Source organism: Rhineura floridana, chromosome 7 (assembly GCF_030035675.1).
Source record: "Rhineura floridana isolate rRhiFlo1 chromosome 7, rRhiFlo1.hap2, whole genome shotgun sequence".
Classification (NCBI taxonomy): domain Eukaryota; kingdom Metazoa; phylum Chordata; class Lepidosauria; order Squamata; family Rhineuridae; genus Rhineura; species Rhineura floridana.
The window spans coordinates 70,672,874-70,693,645 of NC_084486.1; the positions used below are offsets into that span (position 1 = coordinate 70,672,874).

The window sequence follows — 20,772 nt, forward strand, 5'->3', positions numbered from 1 at the left end:
GGCATGAATAAATCTCTTGTGGAAGGAGCCAATCAAAATATGCATTGTTTGTGTACAAAGACAAGGGGTTCTCCATTTAAATGAACAGGACATTTTTGCAGAGAGGATTACTCAGTGCAATAAGTTAAGCTCCTGAACTTGTAGATAACCCTGTTCTACTCCAAGGCTGGGAAAATTTCTGCAGAGGGCAGTGGTGTATGGTGGGGGTCAGAGGCAAAAGTAAGCAGAGTAACAGATGTGACTTTTACCCTTGCACTGTAGGGTACATTCAAACCACGCACTCTCTCTCCATCTCTCCATCCAGGTGAGCAAGAGGGATTGTCACGGTAAAGGATACATTCAAGCCAGGCAAAAGCCCTTGAAGCAAGCACAGAGCAGGACTGGTGAGGGGTGTGGCCTGGGAAGAGTCTTGATAGCCAATAAAGAAGCATGGAGAGCTGCATTTGGCCCTGGGTCTGAGGTCCCACCCTCCTGGCCCATCAAATTTTCATAGAATTTTACTTCAGAGAGACAGATTAGTGTGAATTGTGCTTTGATTTATTGTTTTCATTGTTACTGGAAAGGAAGGATTTTTAAAATTGAGCATGAAAATCAGTGTGTCTAAAACAAAACATGTATGACAAAACATTTTACTTTTAAAGAACAACAAAGTGAAGCACTGCATCAAAACAGCCACATTCATAAATGCATTTCAGACTGTTAAAGCCTGCATGACTCAAGGATACTGTAGTCACTTCTAGAATATTCTGCCCTATATTGTTTTTCATCCCCAAATGCAGAATATTCCTGACAGCGCAGCCATATCCTTATAGAACAAGAAGTAGTAGTGGGTGTTAGTCCATATGGCAAATTCCCATTAAGCTGACTGAAAGGTTCAATAGCAGAAAGGCAGAATACAAACATTTTAAATAAAATATTTATCCATGGAAGATGAGAAAAACAAAGGATTGACTGTGTCATCTCAGCGGCTGCCCCAATGAGGTAGCCTGGGAAAGATCTTTTTTACTCCAAAATGGAGAATTCAGGGGTCAGTTCTGGACCAACTCATGCCAAATCTGAAACATCACTTTCTACATAGCAGGGTGCTCTGTCCTCACAGCAAAATCAGTATAATCAAGTTCTTCTTCCTCCACCTCTTCTTCCTCTTCAGTAAAATCAACAAATTCATGTTCATCTCCTTCAACTGAAATGGAAAATTTGTATCATGAGTATTTAAAAACATGCATGTGCAAAAATATTCTGTTAAAAAAAGATGGTGCTGTTATCGCTGTAATCCTATTGCCTGGGAGCACATGTACAAGGTGGCACTGTTAGAAAATCCACTACACCAGCTCTACATATGCATGTACTACTGTTACTCCATTCCTAAACAATTCCATTCTACTCTTTACTAATACTGCAGTTGCAATTAGTAGTTCTATTTAACATATATTTAGAACTATCAAAGGGCATGATCCTTTCCTGAGCAGGAACAGCATCCATGCGTTTCCATGGCCATAAAAGAGTTGTTTTCCCCTGCCAGGACATTATAGGAAATGAAAAGCCTATGTACACCTCCCATATCCATCCAGCCCTTTCCACTCTGCAGGAGGAATGTGAGCTCCAAGCTCATATTCCTTAATTTAGAAGAGGAGATATGGAGTTATGGTTATATATTAGGTTCCCTGTAATGGCTTGGTGCAGCGCTTCCTCATGTGCCTGTGTGTGTATGCCGAGGAAGGGGGAAAACCAGGCCTCAGCTATGCCACTTAGTGATTCCTCCATGTGCAGGCACTGAGCCTGCATAGGGAAGGATTGTGCATATGGGAAGAGCTGTAGCTCAGTGGTAGAGCATCTGCCTTGCATACAGAAGATCCCAGTTTCAACCCCGGCATCTCCAGGCAGGGCTGGGAAAGACTCTTGTCTGAAACCCTGGAGAGCTGCTTCCAGTTGGTGTAGACAATACTGAGATAGATGGACCAATGGTCTGACTCAGTTCAAGGCAGTCTATGTTCCTTTGTGTCCATGGATTTTGCACAGCTTACAAAATGGCTTAAAAATAACATTCCAACAACATTCCATGCAAAAATTACAAGGCAATTTTGGGAAACTGCAAATGATGGAAAATTATAGAACATCTTTGCACTTTTTTCATTTTGGTTGATGCCACTGGATTTATGGCAAGAAGAACTGGAATGTTAGTCAACTGCTTTATACCAAGCCAGATCATTTGTCCATGCAGCTGCTCAGACATCAGGCAAAGATCTTTCCCATTACCTGCTAACTTCTTTTAATTAGAGATGCCAGAGAGTTAAATTGGGACCTCTGCATGCAAAGCACATGACCAATCACCTCCCCAGGACTGCTAAGATATCTGATATTAAATATGCAGAATGTAAATAACACTGGGCAGGGTTCAGCTAAGTCCTACTCAGAGCAGAACCACTTAAGTTAATAGGCACGACTAACTTAGGGTCATTACTTTCAATAGGTCGATTCTCAGCAGGACTTAGTTGAAAGCAACCCATTGTCACAGTGTTATATTTCTGTATCTTTATATGGAATACTACAGAACAATTTTCAAAGCATCATCTGCAACATGCCTCCTCCAGATAAAATTCTATGTGAGGGGAAAAAAACGTAAAAAATGTTCTCCATTGGCCTTGAATATTCTAACCAATTAATTCAGCTCATAAAAAGGTTGTTGTAGCCTATGCCTAAAGAATGACTTATTTTAACATTCAGGTAAACATGTAACTCATTATAAGGACAATGTACTTCGTGGCAAATGTCATCCTATTTTCTGCAAGTGCTTATTTATAGTCTTTTGATTCTCCTTCCCTCCTGCAGAGTGTTTTCAATCACTTGTTTCCCAATCTTTGTATTCTTATTCATTAAACACAGAAAACAAAGCAAGAAAGAAGCTTTTACCGAGTCTTCCATTTTTGCCCAATTCTTCCTCTATAGCAAGAAGACGGTTGTATTTGGTGACCCTCTCTCCACGTGAAAGACCTCCCAACTTGATGAACCTGGTTCCCAGTCCAACAGCCTTAAACAAGAAAATGCAGGTTTCAAACCTCCATTGTTGGAAAAAAAATGTAGTCAGTTTACTACTATTTACCTAACTGGGTGACTTAGAAGTAGACCTCAATTATATACATACACTTCTCATCTCTACATGGAAGCTCACCATTAAACATTTATGCTTGTCTTTGTAACACTGCCAATACATGGTTTGAGCATTTATTCCATAAGGCAGCAAGTTTGTACTAATATATCCTAACAAAGTTTAGGCTGTGGCTTGCCATTAACGTTATAAGAAATCTTATGTACACAGTAGCTAAAATTTGGTGTCCTGTTAATTATATACCTGCTTCTTGCATGAAAGCCCCACAGGTTATTGACTGAACTGCTGGAAGATCACAGAGTAAGAAAAAAGTCAATTATGGTATTTTAACAAATAGTTTGTCTATGGTGAGTCAAAAAAAAAGTTGTTTGGGCTAGGAGGGAACTTCATACAGGCTCCAGAATTAGTGGGATGGGTAGGGAAAAAGAGCTATCCCAGCTGGAAGAGAGATAAGGGAAACCACATTGGCTTAAGAGTCAGAAAAAGCAGTATATTGTTGAAAGGAAGGGATGTGGAAGCTAGGAAGACAGCAGGAGGCAGAGTAGAGTGATTGGGAGGGGGACAGACTAAAATCCACACATTAATTTTAAATAAGTGGCCAATTTTTTGTGACATCCTCTATGTAATTATACTGTAACACAAAGAGACCAGCCTGAGTCCATTAAGACCTGTTATATAAGGAATACTGTCACTGCTCTATGTTTTGAATAATTTACTTAACTTTTCCTTAAAATGTCAGCAAGAGACAATACATATTTTCAATGTGTTTCCATTGTCCACTATTGTGCTTCTTTTCCCCCTTGCAGTTCAAAGATTAACTCTCTTTAAAAGGCGACTTTCTTGAAAAAGCCAATTTCCTAAAAGGTTATGTGTGTCTTAACTACAGACAACATTTCCGCTACAGACCACGTCAAGATAAAAAGCAGTATTTGAGCAATTGCACAGCTTTCAGTACTTAACTTACCAGGTCTACAAGACTGTCATCAGAAGACTCTCCATCTGGGCTTCCTAAGATGGAAATGTGCTTCCGACCTATATAGGATGGAAAGGACTTTTTTATCTTTATTTCACAGCTGTACCCTATCAAAGGACTGTCTTCCATGGAACAGGTGTTGCTTGCCTGTGACTATTGCAATGTAATTTTTTAAATTGTGTTTTCTCTTAATCCAACACAGAGTTGAGCACTTAAGCCCACTTATTTAAAAGAGCTTAAATTCATTTAACTGGGTGCTATTTTGTGGCCCTTCCCTATAACAGCTAAAGTAATACTTGCTCTGTCACTCCCTACAACTTCTATAGATTGAAGTGATCATTTTGGTAGTACATTCGAAACAAAAGTGAGGTGTTGAAGTATTTAATTTAATCTAAACTTACAAAAGTTTGGTTTTTCTCAGTAGATTAAAACACAATTGAAGAAGAAGAAAAAACACTCCTCCAGCTGGTGTAAATGAAATTCTGAAGCTTAGGCCACTTATTTTATTTTTTATTTATTTGGTTTATATTCTGCCCTTCTTCCCAGTAGGAGCCCAGGACAGCAAACAAAAGCATTAAAACATAATAAAAACAGTCTTTAAAATATATTAAAACAAAACATAATGTCCACATTATTCATTTAAAACACTATGATTTATACCACTTTACCAGCCATGGCTTCGCCAAAATAATCCTGGGAACTGTGGTTTAATAATCAGTCCCTTTTCCTGGGGAACTCTGGGAATTGTAGCTCTGTGAGGGGAATAGGGGTCTTCAAACAGCTCTCAGCACTCTTAAAAAACCACAGTTCCCAGGATTCTTTGGGAGAAGCCAATACTGTTGGTAGAACACTGCTTTAAATGTATAGTGCAGATGTGGCCTTAGATTTCATTTATTTCAGTTGCTTTGTTATTTATTTATTTATTTATTATACTTGTATACTGCCCCATAGCCGAAGCTCTGTTACATTTTGAAGACTTACAAAATATCTATAGAAATATACTACAGAAACCAATTGTGTAAGAGATACACCCTATCACCCAGGTGCTATATAGCACTGTGAGCTGAACTGCATTCTAAGAATTCATTTAATATATTTTGAGCATGAGCCCATAATTCTATTGTCATGCCACGATGAAAGCCAATTTTGTCTAATAAGCATTTCTCACATTGCCAATTACTGTATTTCAGTAAAAAAATGTTACATACTTTTACAGTTGCTATAGTAAGTACAGCAGTTTAATTTAGTCCTTTTGTGTTCTCACCATCTAAACGCCGGGTCATTTCCAAAAGGTCAGAAATTTTAGCTTCATTGGTGTATTTTATGATGAGGCCACTGCATTTTGGTGTGTTTTGTTCTTCCAGAAGTTTAGACAAATTCCTGCATGAATCTTCCGCAATAAGATAACATTTAGAACCTAATGTATTGCATAAGGAGGTCCACTGCTGGCTGTCCTGTACAGATAAGAAAATAAGTGATTTAGAATTTCAAAGATTAATAGCAAAAATCAGATTGATACAGTGTATTTTCAGTATAAACTTCAATTTGTTCTGTTTTAGAGGTGACAAATGGGGCTCCACAACTAAACCATGCTGTTTACATCCAGGCCTTACAGGAATGCTTCTGTCTGGGGCCCCAACCAGCTTGGTGCAGGAACCTGAAGGATGCTTTTTTCCTTTCCCACCCTTCTCCCACTATGCTATTGAGCAGGGATAGCCAACATAGTATCCTAGCTACTTGACCAATTTTCAAGCTTTCTAAAGGGAGGTCTTTATCCTAGGTAGTTATTATCTGTACTGGATTTTATGTGTGTTACTGTTGTCTTAAACTGTTTTTATATATAATTGGGGTGGTGTTTTTTTTTTTTAATTGTTTTTATATATGCAATTGTTCTAACTCTTATTATGCCTCTAACTGCTTTATATGTGTTTTTAATTGTAAAACACTTCAGGATACCTCATGAGAAGAGATTCATAAATGAAAAAAATAAAACAACAAGCACCATTATCATCATAATAGATAATCTGGTCAAATAACATCTAGGGAGACCCATGATGGCTGCCCCTGCTGTATAGTATTAAAGGGCTTAGGATCAGGGCTGGTTTCCAGCTGTGAATCCAAGTACTCAGTAGCAGCTGGTGAGACAGCACAGGTGGGGCAACGTTGCCCTCCCGGCTTCCAAACACAGCAAGTTGCTGCCACTGACCAAGGGAGAGGGAGGGAGGGAGGGAGGGGTGAGGTGCAGGAGCTTACCACGGTGTACAGTGGTGGAGCCAATCCAAACCTCCTGCCACTGTGTGCTGCACCAAGCTCTTGCTCCTTGCCTCCCCCTTCTCTCTCTGTCAGCGGCACCTGCCACCTTCAAAAGCCAGGAGGGCAACAGTGCCCTACCCACGCTACCTCACTGACCATTACTGCAAGTACTTTATTGCTATTCAGCTCAGGAGATGAGGGGGACTGTCCTGAGGCCACACCCCTCTTGCCAGGCCACACCCCCACTAGTCCTGCTCTGTGCCCTCTTTGAGTGATTTTGCCTTGCTGAAACATGTCCTTGAACTGTGATAATGTCTCTTGCATGCCTTGGGGGGGATGGAAAGGTGTGTGTGTTTGCATGTATATACAGCTCTGATTTTTGCATGACTGGAATGTAGCCTCCTGTAAGCGTCACAATCACTGCTTCATCCACTTTTACCTCTGGACCCATCCACCACTGGCATGCAGCCTCTGGACGGGTGCTCACAAAGAAATGCAGCTCACAGGCTGAAAAAGGTTCCCCACTGCTGCTTTAGGCTTTTTTATTTTCTTCCTTGGCTGCAAGGCGTATGGAAAGCTGCCCATAGAAATCAATAGAGAAATCCAGGAATTTAGCATAGCTGTTACTGAGCAACAGCATGTTCCCACCAAACAAAGTTGGCAGCACAGACAATCTTTGGCATTCAGTGTGAACTGCAAAGTTCACACTCCACACAAGAAAAGAGTTAGTTTACCTCTAAGCCTCTATGTTCTTGTGTGGTCCTGGAAGCTCACAGGACTAAATTGTCTTATTTATTTATTTATTTACTTTAAGTACCTAGGGTTTCCTTAATAAACAGAAACCATGACATTATTTTTGAATGTTTCTGTTTTGCTGCCAAACCCAAGTAAAACACTAGAAGGAACTATGATGAAACTACACCTTATTTGGGGAGCAGAAACCGTTCCTTTTTGGGGTTTCCATTTTTGTTGCATGACACCTTATTTGCCCTATAGAGCTATAATTGTCTTTGGCCCTAATACCTAAAAAAAAGAAAGAAACTGCCATCTTCCCTATATTTCTTTTTAAATTTGTTCTTATTGCATTTTTATATACAAAAGAGAACAAATTAATTTATAATACATTTTTGCAGAATTAGTAGCTCATATTTAACCATGTCTTCATTTTTCACATTTTCTTCTGATTTACTCCCCAATACTTACACTTATAAAAAAAAGTGTCTATCTTTACATAAATCAACAGGGTGCAATAGAAAGCTGCCTTTTTTAAAAAAAGAAATCAGTAGAGTGAATTCTACTACTCCATATATGCCTAAAGCAAACTGATTTATTCATTATGCTTTATCTACCAAAATGTCCTTATCGATACTTCTACAACAGAAACTAGTATATTTTTTCCAATATTTTGCTAGTAATGCTCCGGCAGCAAGCAATATATTTCATCCTCTTTTCTGTCTCCACTATGGTTTCTGAGAATGACTGACAAAACATTTCCTCAGTATACAATCTGTATGCCATGGGCATTCTTAATGGCTGCTCCACAATTACAGAATTTTCTTGTGTTGGAGACTTGCCAAAATCACAGCCTGATTGTCTTCCCAGAACTATTGTAAGACCCCTTAGTTTTGTCTGGCTTTTAAAGGCCTGCGTTAAGAGGGGACTGGAGGCAGTTATATTTGGGAGTTCAATCTTGTCTAAGATATGAAAGTATCTTTTTTTATAGCAGTTAGCTGGCAACTAGATTGGCTGACAGGACAATCTTGGATTACGAACAGGGGTGATGTCCAAGTTAATTTCCCCTTTCTCCTTACTCTTTTCTACCAATGTCACTGTAGGAACAGCAAAGTACCAGAACATGCTGCCTTTCTCACAAGTGGGGAGAGACTGCAGAAAACATGTAGGCACTACAGCATGTGTGTTTCTGATGGTTTCCTCTCCCTCCTAAAGACAGTAAAAGAGCTCATTTTAGGCCCGACACTGGTACAGGTGAATAGTCCATTTTTAAATTTCAAATTACATACAAAGCTAATAGACGGCTTCTCAAGATGAAACTACTATGGCTGCCCAGAAATAGAAGATGTCAAATATTGACTTTAAGTTAATATCAATACAGGTTTTAAACCTAGAGGTTCTAAAATATTTGCCTATTATATGAATATTTGGGCTCTGATGTCATGAAAAATGAAATAATAACTGGAAATCTTTTTTGCCATGTTCTGTGACAAGGCCTTATAACCTTGGTTAGAATTTTTAATATTGTTCTTCTAAAAGGCACCTTCATCTACATTTTGTAATACATAAATGTTTTTAAATCTAACTGATTAGTTAAAAATCAGATATGTCCTACTTTGCACACAGATACTGACTGCTAAGCTGTAACTCTCTGCAGAGAAACATGTATCTATTAAAGATAAATATGCTATGCATCTTAAGTCTGCTGAGCTGAAATGAAGTATTGAAATGAAGCATGAATTACTGCAGTTTCAAATTCAAATGTATGAGATTAAATTTAATTCATTTTTAATACTGAAATCAATGCAACTGCATTGCCACTGATTATTTTATTCTATTTATATATTATAGTTATTTATAACCCTCTTTTCAGGATACAAATCCCTCCAAGATGGCTCACATAAACTAATAAAAATATAGTTATAACAATATCGGATTGTTAAATACAAAAACATGGCAGGTTGCAGAACATACAGAGGAAATATTCTCAATATGTCTAGTCTCCCTTAATAATTGTGCGGTTGTATTTTTCAATCTCTCTTTGAAAATGAGACAATATGATGTAAGCATCTCATAAATTTCATTCAAGCAGACCCTGAGCCAGCTAAAGTTTGATTTCAGTGGGAATTAAGTATGACAATGGAGCTTAAGTCTCTATTCAGATGTATCTACTCAGACATGTCCCTATGAGGCTTACTCTCAGGCAAGTGGATATAGGATTGACAACTTGAAGAACAAGTTTGTCACATTGATTTCAGTAGGACTTAAGTGTGGTTAGTGTGGTTTAGTTGGATCAGGGTCGCCTTGTTAAGAAATGAACCTCTCAGAAATTTTCTTTAATCTATTACTTTTCTTTAAAATACATTATTCTCAAGGTTTAAGCACTTTTAGGTCTGTTCAAGAAGAAAAGGAAAAGAAAAACTCCTACCTCTTTCCTCAATGGATCTATTAATGCTATAATGGATGGGAATTTATTGAGAAGGTCCACATATACATCCAGCATTTCATCAGGGCTCTTGTGCGTTCCAAGCACTACTTCATATTTTCCCTTAGTCTAAAATTAAAAATATTGAAGGTAAAATCACTATCAAATTTGAAGGTGCCCACTTTTCTTTTTAATAGATGACAGGACTGAAGTATGATAATTAGACACACTGAGGTACCACAAAAGGAGCCACTAGCCTTTTGTCTGAACTGGTTCCTTATACTTCCTTCCCTTTATAGAGCCCATCTGCTTCATAGATCCCTATTTGGGAGACAAGGAAAGGTACTGAAAAGGATAAATGAATGCTGAAAATAAAGATACTAGAGGGTAGGGAAGCTTACATAGTCCATTAGTTCATGAGCAGCGCAATTTATTCCCAAGTGTATATCTATTCCTAATTCCAAGGAAAGATTTGCACAAGCCGATTGGATCAAGGTCAGAGGTTGTTCAAGACTTTCAGTCCCTGTTACCAGGCAACCTAAGTGAGACATTTTTTTAAAAACAGGAGGCTGTAAATTAATAAAGAAAATGTTGGTGTTAATTTCATATAGTCACAAGAAGTGCTCTGCCAACCTCAGCATAAAAGAAACACCTCTTTGCTACATTATCCTTCTATCAATAATCTCAAAGACTACCTGGGCACCATACTGTGCTATAAGTTGGTCAGATAGGAGATCCTTTTCTTATATAACTATTTTAAAAAATAGAAATGGACTGTCTTCAAGTCGATTCTGACTTATGGCGACCCAATGAATAGGGTTTTCATGGTAAGTGGTATTCAGAGGTGGTTTACCATTGCCTTCCCTCTGAGGCTGAGAGGCAATGACTGGCCCAAGGTCACCCAGTGAGTTTCATGGCTGTGTGGGGATTCGAACCCTGGTTTCCCAGGTCGTAGTCCAACACCTTAACCACTACACCACACTGGCTCTCATATAACTATTTTATGGTAGCATTATTTACTCTATGGTAGCTATGCTTCAGTTGGATAAAGGTTATCAACATCTACAAGAAGCCAACCAGCTTCTTGCAGATGGCTCAGCTTAGGGTTTCTATGAACAGATGACATGTGGATGTGGCATTTATATAACACCTGCAAGGATGCCATCTCATACACTTAGCTTGGCCATCCTCCCACAAAATTTGAAATGAAGAAAATGGAAATATATTTTAGTCCTTGGACAATGAACAGTTAAAATATGATGAAACAATTCTGCCAGTTATGATCCAGCATTGCTATGATGTTTAATAAAATACAGTAGAACCTCACTATAACGTGGCTCACTATACCATGGATACAGATATACCGCAGGTATGACTATGTCCCCGAGTACAATACTGTATGCAGTATCATAGCTTTCATCACAATGCAGGAGCCCTATAATGCAGATGCATCCTTTGTCCCCCAACCCCCAAGTTATAATGAGATTCTACTGTATAACTGATTTGATTCAATAGAAGAGATTTACCCATCTGCTTTACTCCTCTACTGGTCAAGTTAAAGTGTATAACTTTGGCTAAATTATAGTCATTGTTGGTAGTACTGAAGGTCTTGGCAGAACACTGTACAGTCCAAAGCATGTCTACCCAAAAGGCTGTAATCCTGTGCCTGCTCACCTGGGAGTACACCCTACTGATTTCAATGAAACTTACTTCTGAGTAGACATATATATATGATGAATTGTTACTCTCTCTTAGTTTGAGAGCTTGCAGCATTAGTCAAGCTTTTGAATTTTGTTCAGAGCTTGGTAAACTGAAGATGATATCTGTTACACTTGAAAGCTTTACTATTTGGACAGAATATATTATTCCACCAAAAGCTATTACCTGACAGGGTTTGCCTCGTCCATTATTCCTACTGAATCAGCAGTTTGTAAGCATAGTTTATACAACTGTGGGTTGCATGCAACTGGGTGCTTCTCACAGTAAACCGACTGAAATTAATGAACTAAAGTTAGCCATATTCATTCATGGCAATGGGTCTACTTTGAGTAGAACTGATGTTGAATACAATCCTGTGGGCAGCATCCAATTAGCACTTTCTGTCAGTGCAAGGATTTCTGTTTGCACAATGGAACTTCTTCCCCCTCTCCTCTTCCTACACCCTCCTCAAATCTGGTCCAGAGGGTTGGGGGAACCACTAGAACAAATTTAAGGGAGGTGGAGGGGGAGGAGGGAAATCTTTGCACTGACAAGTCGTGTACATTGGATACCACCCAGTATATTTTTATTTTTGCAATAATTTTAGATTTTGCAAATTTTAAGATTTTCTCACACAATATTTATTTAGATTTCTCTCTCACTTGATCAAGGTGGATTTTAGCAACTGTTTACATCCATTTAACATAACAAGAGAGAAGACAACTGCCTGAGGGTGGGGAAGAGAGCTCCCCTTCATAAGAGCCACCTCTAGCCAAGGCAAGCCCTGAGGAAGGCAAGAGAAACCCAGCAGGACCTACACCTTGCTGCTGTGGCCTCCTGCAAAACTCCATCAGCAGGCTTCCTCGGGTGTCAACTGCTACTACTTGCAAGGCCTGGGTGCCAGCTGAAGTCAGTTGGGGCTAACAAGGGAGAAGACAACTGCTTGAGGGTGGGGAAGAGAGCTCCCTTTTATAAGAGCCACCTCTAACCAAGACTTCCCCCCCCCCAGTGTCAGGTTTCTTTTAACATGTGCCGGGGTAGGAGTAGTCGGGGGCCTGCCATTGAGGTAATATTGGGCAGGGGACATAGTAGCGGTGGGAGGCAGACTGGCCATTACAGGGGAAGGGATATATGACATCTTTGTGCTTGCGTTCCTTCTGGTCCCCCTTCCAACCCTTGGGACACTGGTAGCTATGCTGGGAACTCCCTGGATCTTACTGTCCTGCTGATGAATGCAAGGTCAGTGACTAATAAAACCACTTTAATTCAGGACTTAATCCTGGATGAATGCGCTGACCTTGCTTGTATTACCGAAACCTGGCTAAATAACCAAGACGGAGTTGGTTTCTCCCAGCTCTGCCCACCAGGTTTTGTGGCACTCCAGCAGCCTAGATCCAGGGTTCGGGGAGGTGGAGTTGCAATTGTCTGCAGGGAATCTATCTCCCCTGTCAGGTACCCTGTCCCTAACACCTCTAGCTTTGAGTGTGTGCACCTGGCGTTGGGTCAGGGAGACAGAGTGGGGATTCTGTTGGTGTACCATCCACCCCGCTGCCCAACAGTCTCCCTCCCTGAACTGGTGGAGCTGGTCTTGGCATTGGTGTTGCAATTCCCCAGGTTGATGGTTCTGGGTGACTTCAACATACATGCCGAGGTTAGACTCACAGGTCCAGCTCAGGACTTCATGGCTGCCATGACGACCATGGGGCTGTCTCTAATATCATCTGGACCAACGCATGTGGCAGGACACACACTTGATCTTGTGTTCTGTTCGGGACAGGAAGAAGGTGATCTGAGGGTGGAGGGGTTCTTAGTGACTCTGTTGTCATGGGCAGATCACCACCTGACAAGGTTTAGACTTTGTGACTCCGGTAACCTTCGCAGGGGTGAAGGGCCGATTAAGAAGGTCCACCCCCAGAGACTCATGGATCCAGAAGGTTTCCTGAATGCTCTGGGGGATATTCCCAGCATGGCTGGCAATACTGCTGAAGCCCTGGTCAATCTCTGGAATACGGAGGTGACCCGGGCGATGGACACTATTGCTCCCAAGTGCCCTCTCCCACCAGGGAAGGCCCGTAATACACCTTGGTTTACTCAAATCTTGGGCCTGATGAAACGGCAGGGACGACAGCTAGAGCAATGATGGAGAAAAACTCAGTCTGCTTCCGATCAAACACAGGCTAGAGCTCATTTTCGAGCCTATCATGTGGCAGTGATGGTAGTGAAGAAAGCGCACTTCTCTGCCACCATTGCATCTGCTCATTGTCGTCTGGCGATGCTTTTCCGGGTGGTCCAGGGTCTTTTGGGCTCTGGCCCTACATTAGACTCCGAGCTGTCAGTCGCTCGCTGTGACATGTTTGTGAGGCACTTTGCAGATAAAATTGCTTGCATTCGGACTGAATTGGACTCCTCGTTAACTACAGTTGTGCCAGATCTCCCCGAAGCTTCCTCTTGTCATTTTTCTATGGATACTTTTCAGCTTGTAAAGCCTGAGGATGTGGACAGGATTCTGGGAGAATCGAGGGCCACTACTTGTTCCCTTGACCCTTGCTCATCCTGGTTAATCAAATCTGTCAGAGGGTGAGTGGCTGAGTGGTTGGCATATTTAATTAACACCTCCCTAAGGGAAGGTTCTATGCCAACATTGTTGAAGGAGGCTGTGATAAGACCTTTGTTAAAAAAGCCTTCATTAGACCCTGCGGATCCTAACAACTTCTGCCCAGTCTCTAATCTCCCCTTTCTGGGCAAGGTGATTGAGAGGGTAGTGGCTGCTCAGCTCCAAGTTTTCCTGGATGAATCGGACTATCTAGACCCTTGCCAATCAGACTTCAGGCCTGGTCATGGGACAGAGACTGCCTTGGTTGCCCTACTTGATGACCTACGCCAGGCATCAGACAGGGGGAGTGCATCCCTGTTGGTGCTGCTGGACCTCTCGGCGGCCTTCAATACAATCAACCATGGTATCCTTCTGGACCGTCTAGCTGGGATGGGATTGGGAGGCACTGTTCTACGGTGGCTCTGGTACTACCTGACAGACAGGACCCAGAAAGTGGATCTGGGAGACTACTGCTCAACCCCTTGGTCATTGGCCTATGGGGTACTGCAAGGTTTCATTCTGTCTCCCATGCTCTTTAACTGGAAGAGGTCATCAGGAGATTTGGAGTACGCTGTCATCAATATGCTGATGACACTCAGCTCTCTCTCTCTCCCTACCACTTGATTGCAGGGAGGGAGTGCTCATCCTAAACCGATGCCTGAAGGCTGTGAAGGGCTGGATGTGGGCTAACAAACTGAAAGTTAAACCAGACAAGGCGGAAGTACTGTTGGTCAAGGGAAAAACTGCATCAGGGATGGGGTTGCAACCTGTTCTGGATGGGGTTGCACTCCCCTTCAAGAAGCAGGTCCGCAGTTTGGGAGTCCTCCTGGATCCTGCCCTGCTGCTTGAATATCAGGTGGCTGCGGTAGCCAGGAGTGCTTTTGGCCAACTCAAACTGGTCTACCAGCTGTGTCCGTTCCTGGAGGCAGTTGACTTGGCCACAGTGACACATGCATTGATGACATCGAGGCTTGATTACTGTAACACACTCTATGTGGGGCTGCCTTTGAAAATGGTTTGGAAATTGCAGTTGGTTCAAAATGCAGCAGCCAGAATGTTAACTGGAGCACGGCGCAGGGAGCATATCACCCCTGTGCTTTATTGACTCCACTGGCTCCCAGTTTGTTTCCAGGCCCAATTCAAACTGCTGGTTCTGACCTTTAAAGCCCTAAACGGCCTTGAACCAATGTACCTGTCCGGGATTTAAGGTCATCTGCCTCTGGTCTCCTCTGCATGTCAGGAGTGAAAGATGTTAGATTGACAGGCACGCGGGAGAGAGCTTTTTCAGCTGCGGCCCCCAAGCTCTGGAATACCCTACCCCAAGAAGTTCGCTCTGCTCCTGTCCTGTTGGTCTTCCGGAGACTTCTGAAAATGATCTTATTCCAAAGAGCCTTTGCGAGGGACTGAAGGTAGAGCCTGACACTGATTTTATGTCTTCTATGTTAAATTTTTACCTTTGTAGTCCCTTTAGTACCAATCCCTATATATATGTATGGGTGTGTGTGTGTGTGTGTGTATAGTATTTTGTGTATTTTAATTGTATTTCATGTATTTTAATTTATTTTAATGTTTTTGTGATTTTACTGCTTACAATTTTATTATGTAGATGTCTGATTTTATTTTTGTAAGCCGCCCTGAGTGCCCTATTACAGGGTAGAAGGGCAAGATAGAAATAAATAAATGAATGAATGAAATAACTGTTTAATAAAAATTAGATCCAAAAGTATAACAGAGAAAGCATAAAAAACATGAATTTACACAGTTCAACTGCATTAAAAATCCCACCGAAACGTTGTCATTTCCCTGCTCTTCAGTGCTTCCCCTGTGGAGTATCTCCTCCTGGCTACCCAATCTACATAACCCATATTTGTTCATATATACCCTCAGAGGGATACAGCTAACCCTCAATCCAATTTATCCAATCCAATCCATTTGTTTTGTATTATATGATTTTATAATGTTTAATTATTTTAGTGTACACTGCCATTATATTGTTTTAATGAGTTGGTGGTTTTAGATCATTCTTAGATATAAAATAATTAAAAAATCTTTCCTAACCCAGGTTTCCATTTCTACATGAAGTTGTCCTTCCTGCCACATATTAAGTGATTGTCAATAATAAGCAATTCTGATGTCTATGTGGAAAAAAACCATAATAAGCAATTCTTAGCAGTACATGGATAGTTTCATACTCTGCTTTTGAATACATGATTGAACACTGATAGGTAATAAATGCATTTTGAATCTCTATAATATCTAGGACACCAGGTTATGCTGTTATGCACTGATAGACAACTACGCAACGGGAACTAGAGACAAAACTGGCATGACTTCTTTGATCACAATGCTGCCATCACCATGGGAGTGATATTGGTATTAGATGTTCCACGTTTAAGAGACAGTGTGTGTCTAGTGATCTCTCAATTTCGTTCTCTTTCAGTCAGAAAGGCTGAGGTATGAAATGCAATTTGAATCCCTGCAGACCTGGGCTTCTAATAGTTGATATCATTATGTTAGAAAGGCTACTTGATGGAAAGCAGTCTTCAGTTCTACTAATGACATAATATCCATGGTACACAAGTGTCAATACATGATGGATCATCACACTGCCTTGCTAATAAACCTATCACCTAATGATTCTAACAATTCTTTTGTGCAATAATCCACTCTTAATTTTAATATTGCATTATTATTTTCCTTACCAGAGCTTTCTTCGCAGCATCACGTGAAGAAGACTTTTTACTTTCTCCCATGGAACTAGGCTGTTAACAAAGGTTTTTAAAAAATGTTTAGAAAGATATATGTTATATAATCAGACAAATATCAATGAAAAATTAAGCATATTTTAAATAATAATCATGAGGATATTATGCAAGATAAAAGCAATATGCAGGCAAAATTAAGGCTGCATACAATACAGAAAACTGAGTATGAAACACAAATACATTATTTTATTGTTGACACCCAACTAATCACCATGCGTAAACATCGCTGATTTTGAATGAATTATTTGCAGCAAATAAAATGAAATACATGAATTATTTTTCCAGGCATAAGAAATGTAAGTGACATTTCTAACAGTTCACCACATCATGAAGGTTTCTAGAGTGATCATATCTCCCTAGTACCACTACACTAGCAAAGATGCATAGCAAACAAGTTGGTATTATTAATATAATTCACTAATAGGCAAAAAACCTTGCAGTTTAAGAACATACCTATAGCCCACAGATATTTCTATCAAACTTTAAAAGGCAGGGAAATTGGGCAGCTATAGAGAATGCACCAGGGGACAATGAGACCTGACCTCCTCTCTGAGATACTGTACTGCCCTACTGTCAAAATGCAAACACAATTTGGGTTGGTCTTTCACAGTCCAATCCACTTGCTGTGTAGCTTGGAAGAATTTGGTAACATGTGGCTCTGAGCATATGGTGAGTAGTTAAATAAAACATTTTATTTTATCCAAATAAAACAGCCACACAAAATTTCATTACAAAATGTTTGTTGTTGTTGATGTTGTTGTTATGTGCCTTCAAGTTGATTATGACTTATGGCGACCCTATGAATCAGCAACCTCCAATAGCACCCTGTTCAGATCTTGTAAGTTTAGGTCTATAGCTTCCTTTATGGAATCAATCGATCTTGTTTGGTCTCCTTCTTTTTCGACTCCCTTCTGTTTTTCCCAGCATTATTGTCTCTTCTAGTGAAACATATTAGAACTAGGGCCTTTTCAGTGGTGGCCCCCGAACTGTGGAACAGTAACCCTGATGAGGTGCGCCTGGCACCGACGCTACTATCTTTTCGGCGCCGAAAACCTTTTTATACTCCCAGGCATTTTAAAGTGTATTTTAACAGTATTTCACTATTATCTTGTATTTTGGACGTTGTTTGGTTGTTTTATTGTTTGTTTGTTTTTGGTTCTTGATTTATTGTATTTATTGTACTTCTACACTGTGCTTGTTTTATCTTTTATGTACACCGCCCAGAGAGCCTTCGGGCTTAGGGCGGTATATAAATTAAATAAAATAAATAAATAAATAAATAAATAAATATTATGTGTCCAAAGTATGATAACCTCAGTTTCATCATTTTAGCTTCTAGTGATAATTCTGGTTTAGTTTGTTCTAACACCCAATTATTTGTCTTTTTTGCAGTCCATGGTATGTGCAAAGCTCTCCCCCAACACCACATTTCAAATGAGTTGATTTTCTCTTATCCCCTTTTTTCACTGTCCAGCTTTCATATCCATACACAGAAATCGGCAATACCATGGTCTGAATGATCCTGACTTTAGTGTTCAGTGATACATCTTTGCATTTGAGGAGTGCATTTGCATTCTAGTTCTCTTATAGCTGCCCTCCCCAGTCCTAGCCTTCTTCTGATTTCTTGACTATTGTCTCCATTTTGGTTAATGACTGTGCCAAGGTATTGACAATCCTTGACAAAAGTTCAATGTCCTCGTTGTAAACTTTAAAGTTACATAAATCTTCTGTTGTCATTACTTTAGTCTTCCTGACATTCAGCTGTAGTCCTGCTTTTGTGCTTTCCTCTTTAACTTTCATCAGCATTTGTTTCAAATACAAAATGTTATATATGTTTAATTTGTTGTGACTGTGTTATAAAATTAAAATATATTTTAAAACATCCAAATCAATAAGCATATCACAAACTGCTTTTGAAACTTCCCTTGGTTTCAAAAACATGCAGGAGGGGAGGGGAGGCTGCTGTTTGAGAAATACTAGCTCAAAGCTCTTTGGGGCAAGTGGTGTTAGTCCTCTTGTTCTTTGGATCCAAGCTATGAATTTGTAAATGCTTGCAAGCTGCATTTGACAAAGTGTGCTATGGGGAAATGTCAGAAAAGGCTCTGCTCCTTCAGCCAGCCAATCTTATATCCTGAAAAGAGTGGACTCCAAGTAGGGCTCTGTAGACATTTTGAAATGGGCAGGAGATTGTCATTCATTAATTTAAAGTAGTGGGACATACAACAAACACTGCAGTGTGGAGTGGAGTGAGCCATGCTCTCCTCCATGATATGCCATTCCATTCCCCCTCCCTCTGTTTTCCATTCCCCTCACAACAGTCAGTCAACACTCTATAATCACTAAGTATGCTCAGACCTCATTCGTCTGTTTTTTTAGAATGTACCATTGGTCTCACCTGAAAGGTGATTTTCATAGGAAGGGGCCATCACTGTGGGAAATAGTTCCACCTATCGTGCGAAGGCAAGAATGTTTTTGAAGTCAAGACTAGGGACGTCATGCCCCTCCCACTCTCCAGTTCATTCGTAGCGAGTCTAAAAGAGATATCTAAAAATACAAGAACAAGGCCAACAGGCCCGCCAGGAAAATAACATAATAGTCACATGCATAACAACATGACTCTAACATAACTTCATAACATAACAGAACTAAAAGTCTTGACTTCACTCTTACATTTAAATATAATATGGAAACAATAACATGTAACCCATTGATAAAATCGCTAGTCATCCTCCAACTGGGAGGGTCGTGATGGCCCCTTCCTATGAAAATCACCTTTCAGGTGAGACCAATGGTACATTTTCCATAGGAAGTGGGCCATCACTGTGGGATGTACCAAAGCAACCCATATAGGGAGGGACCACCCACATGTTAATCCTTATTAAGAACCTGTTGCAACACTCGTCTGCCAAAAGAAGCATCAGCAGAGGCATAACGATCAATTTTATAATGACTTATAAACGAGTGTGGGGAAGACCAGACTGCGGCCCTACAAATATCGGCAACAGGAGCATTAGTAGCAAAAGCAGCCGAAGTGGCAGCTGACCTAGTAGAATGAGCTGTTATACTAGCAGGAACTGGCAGCTTCAGGGACTCATATGCTAAGGTAATGCATGCCCTTAACCAACGGGATAAGGTAGGATTGGATACTTTATGCCCCATAGACCCTGGATGAAAGGATACAAACAGAGACTCCGTTCGTCGAATCTCTTGGGTCCTAGACAGGTAGGTCTTGAGAGCCCTCTGGACATCCAACGAATGCCAAGCCTTCTCGAGAGGATGGGTAGGATTCGGGCAAAAGGAAGGCAAAACAATGTCCTGGTTGCAATGAAAAACTGAATCGACCTTGGGACGAAAGGAAGGGTCAGTCTTCAGCACAACAGAGTCCTTATGGAAGACGCAGAGGTGTCTAGCAGAAGACAATGCGCCCAACTCCGAAACGTGTCTGGCAGATGTGATTGCGATCAGAAACAGGACCTTGAAGGACAGTATACGTAGGGGCACAGTCCTGATGGGTTCAAACGGAGGGCGTTGCAAAGCCTGCAGAACTTTCGGCAAACTCCATGAGGGGAACCGATGGACAACAGCCGGAGAGCGTAGGGCGACTCCCCTCAAAAAACGTTTGATGAACGGATGTGAGGAGATATGATCTCCAGGAGAGGACACTGAGAGAATGGATGACAGAGTAGACGCATGTCGACGTAGAGTGTTGGGTCGAAGTCCCATCATAAAGCCACTGTGGAGAAATTGGACCACCTGGTGCACATTGGCCTGGGATGGATCGTGGTGGTGGGACTGACACCACTTGGAGAAAGCCACCCAGGTATGTTGATAAATGCGAGTGGTAGATGGTCTTCTCGAGGCCAAAATAATATCAATCACAGCGTCAGACAGTCCAGCTGACCTCAAGTGTCTCCGTTCAAACGCCACGCTGTTAGATTGAGCCAAGTAGGGTCCTGGTGCAGTACTGGGCCCTGGGATAGGAGGTCTGGCGTTACTGGAAGTGTCCAAGGATCCATCATTGACATTGCCAGAAGATCTGAGAACCACAGTCGGCGTGGCCAAAATGGTGCTATCAGAACCAGCTGTGCCCTTTCGGTTCACGCCTTCCTCAAGGTTTTGGCTAACAATGGTATGGGAGGAAAGGCGTACAATAGACCGTCTGGCCACGGTGTTGTCAGAGCATCCACTGCTTCTGCTGTTGAGTCCAGGTATCGAGCAAAGTACCTT

At 41.0% G+C, this 20,772-nt stretch overlaps 1 protein-coding gene across 4 annotated transcripts in view; it reads right to left on the bottom strand.

Annotated features, from left to right (window-relative positions):
- Positions 1-515: 515 nt before the first annotated feature.
- ENO4 (enolase 4) overlaps positions 516-20,772 on the bottom strand; it is a 50,600-nt gene continuing 30,343 nt past the window's right edge. Inside the window, exons 8-14 of one of the 4 annotated variants that reach the window (XM_061635894.1) lie at positions 16,483-16,542; positions 9,891-10,058; positions 9,493-9,618; positions 5,344-5,533; positions 4,071-4,138; positions 2,911-3,028; positions 516-1,183 (exon numbers count right to left, since the gene is read on the bottom strand). In XM_061635894.1, the coding sequence (XP_061491878.1) occupies positions 1,071-1,183; positions 2,911-3,028; positions 4,071-4,138; positions 5,344-5,533; positions 9,493-9,618; positions 9,891-10,058; positions 16,483-16,542 (843 nt within the window). In that variant the 3' untranslated portion in view covers positions 516-1,070. Of the gene's footprint in view, positions 1,184-2,910; positions 3,057-4,070; positions 4,139-5,343; positions 5,534-9,492; positions 9,619-9,890; positions 10,059-16,482; positions 16,543-20,772 lie in introns of those variants that run through there. The other 3 variants (XM_061635896.1, XM_061635895.1, XM_061635897.1) reach the window with 3 other exon arrangements.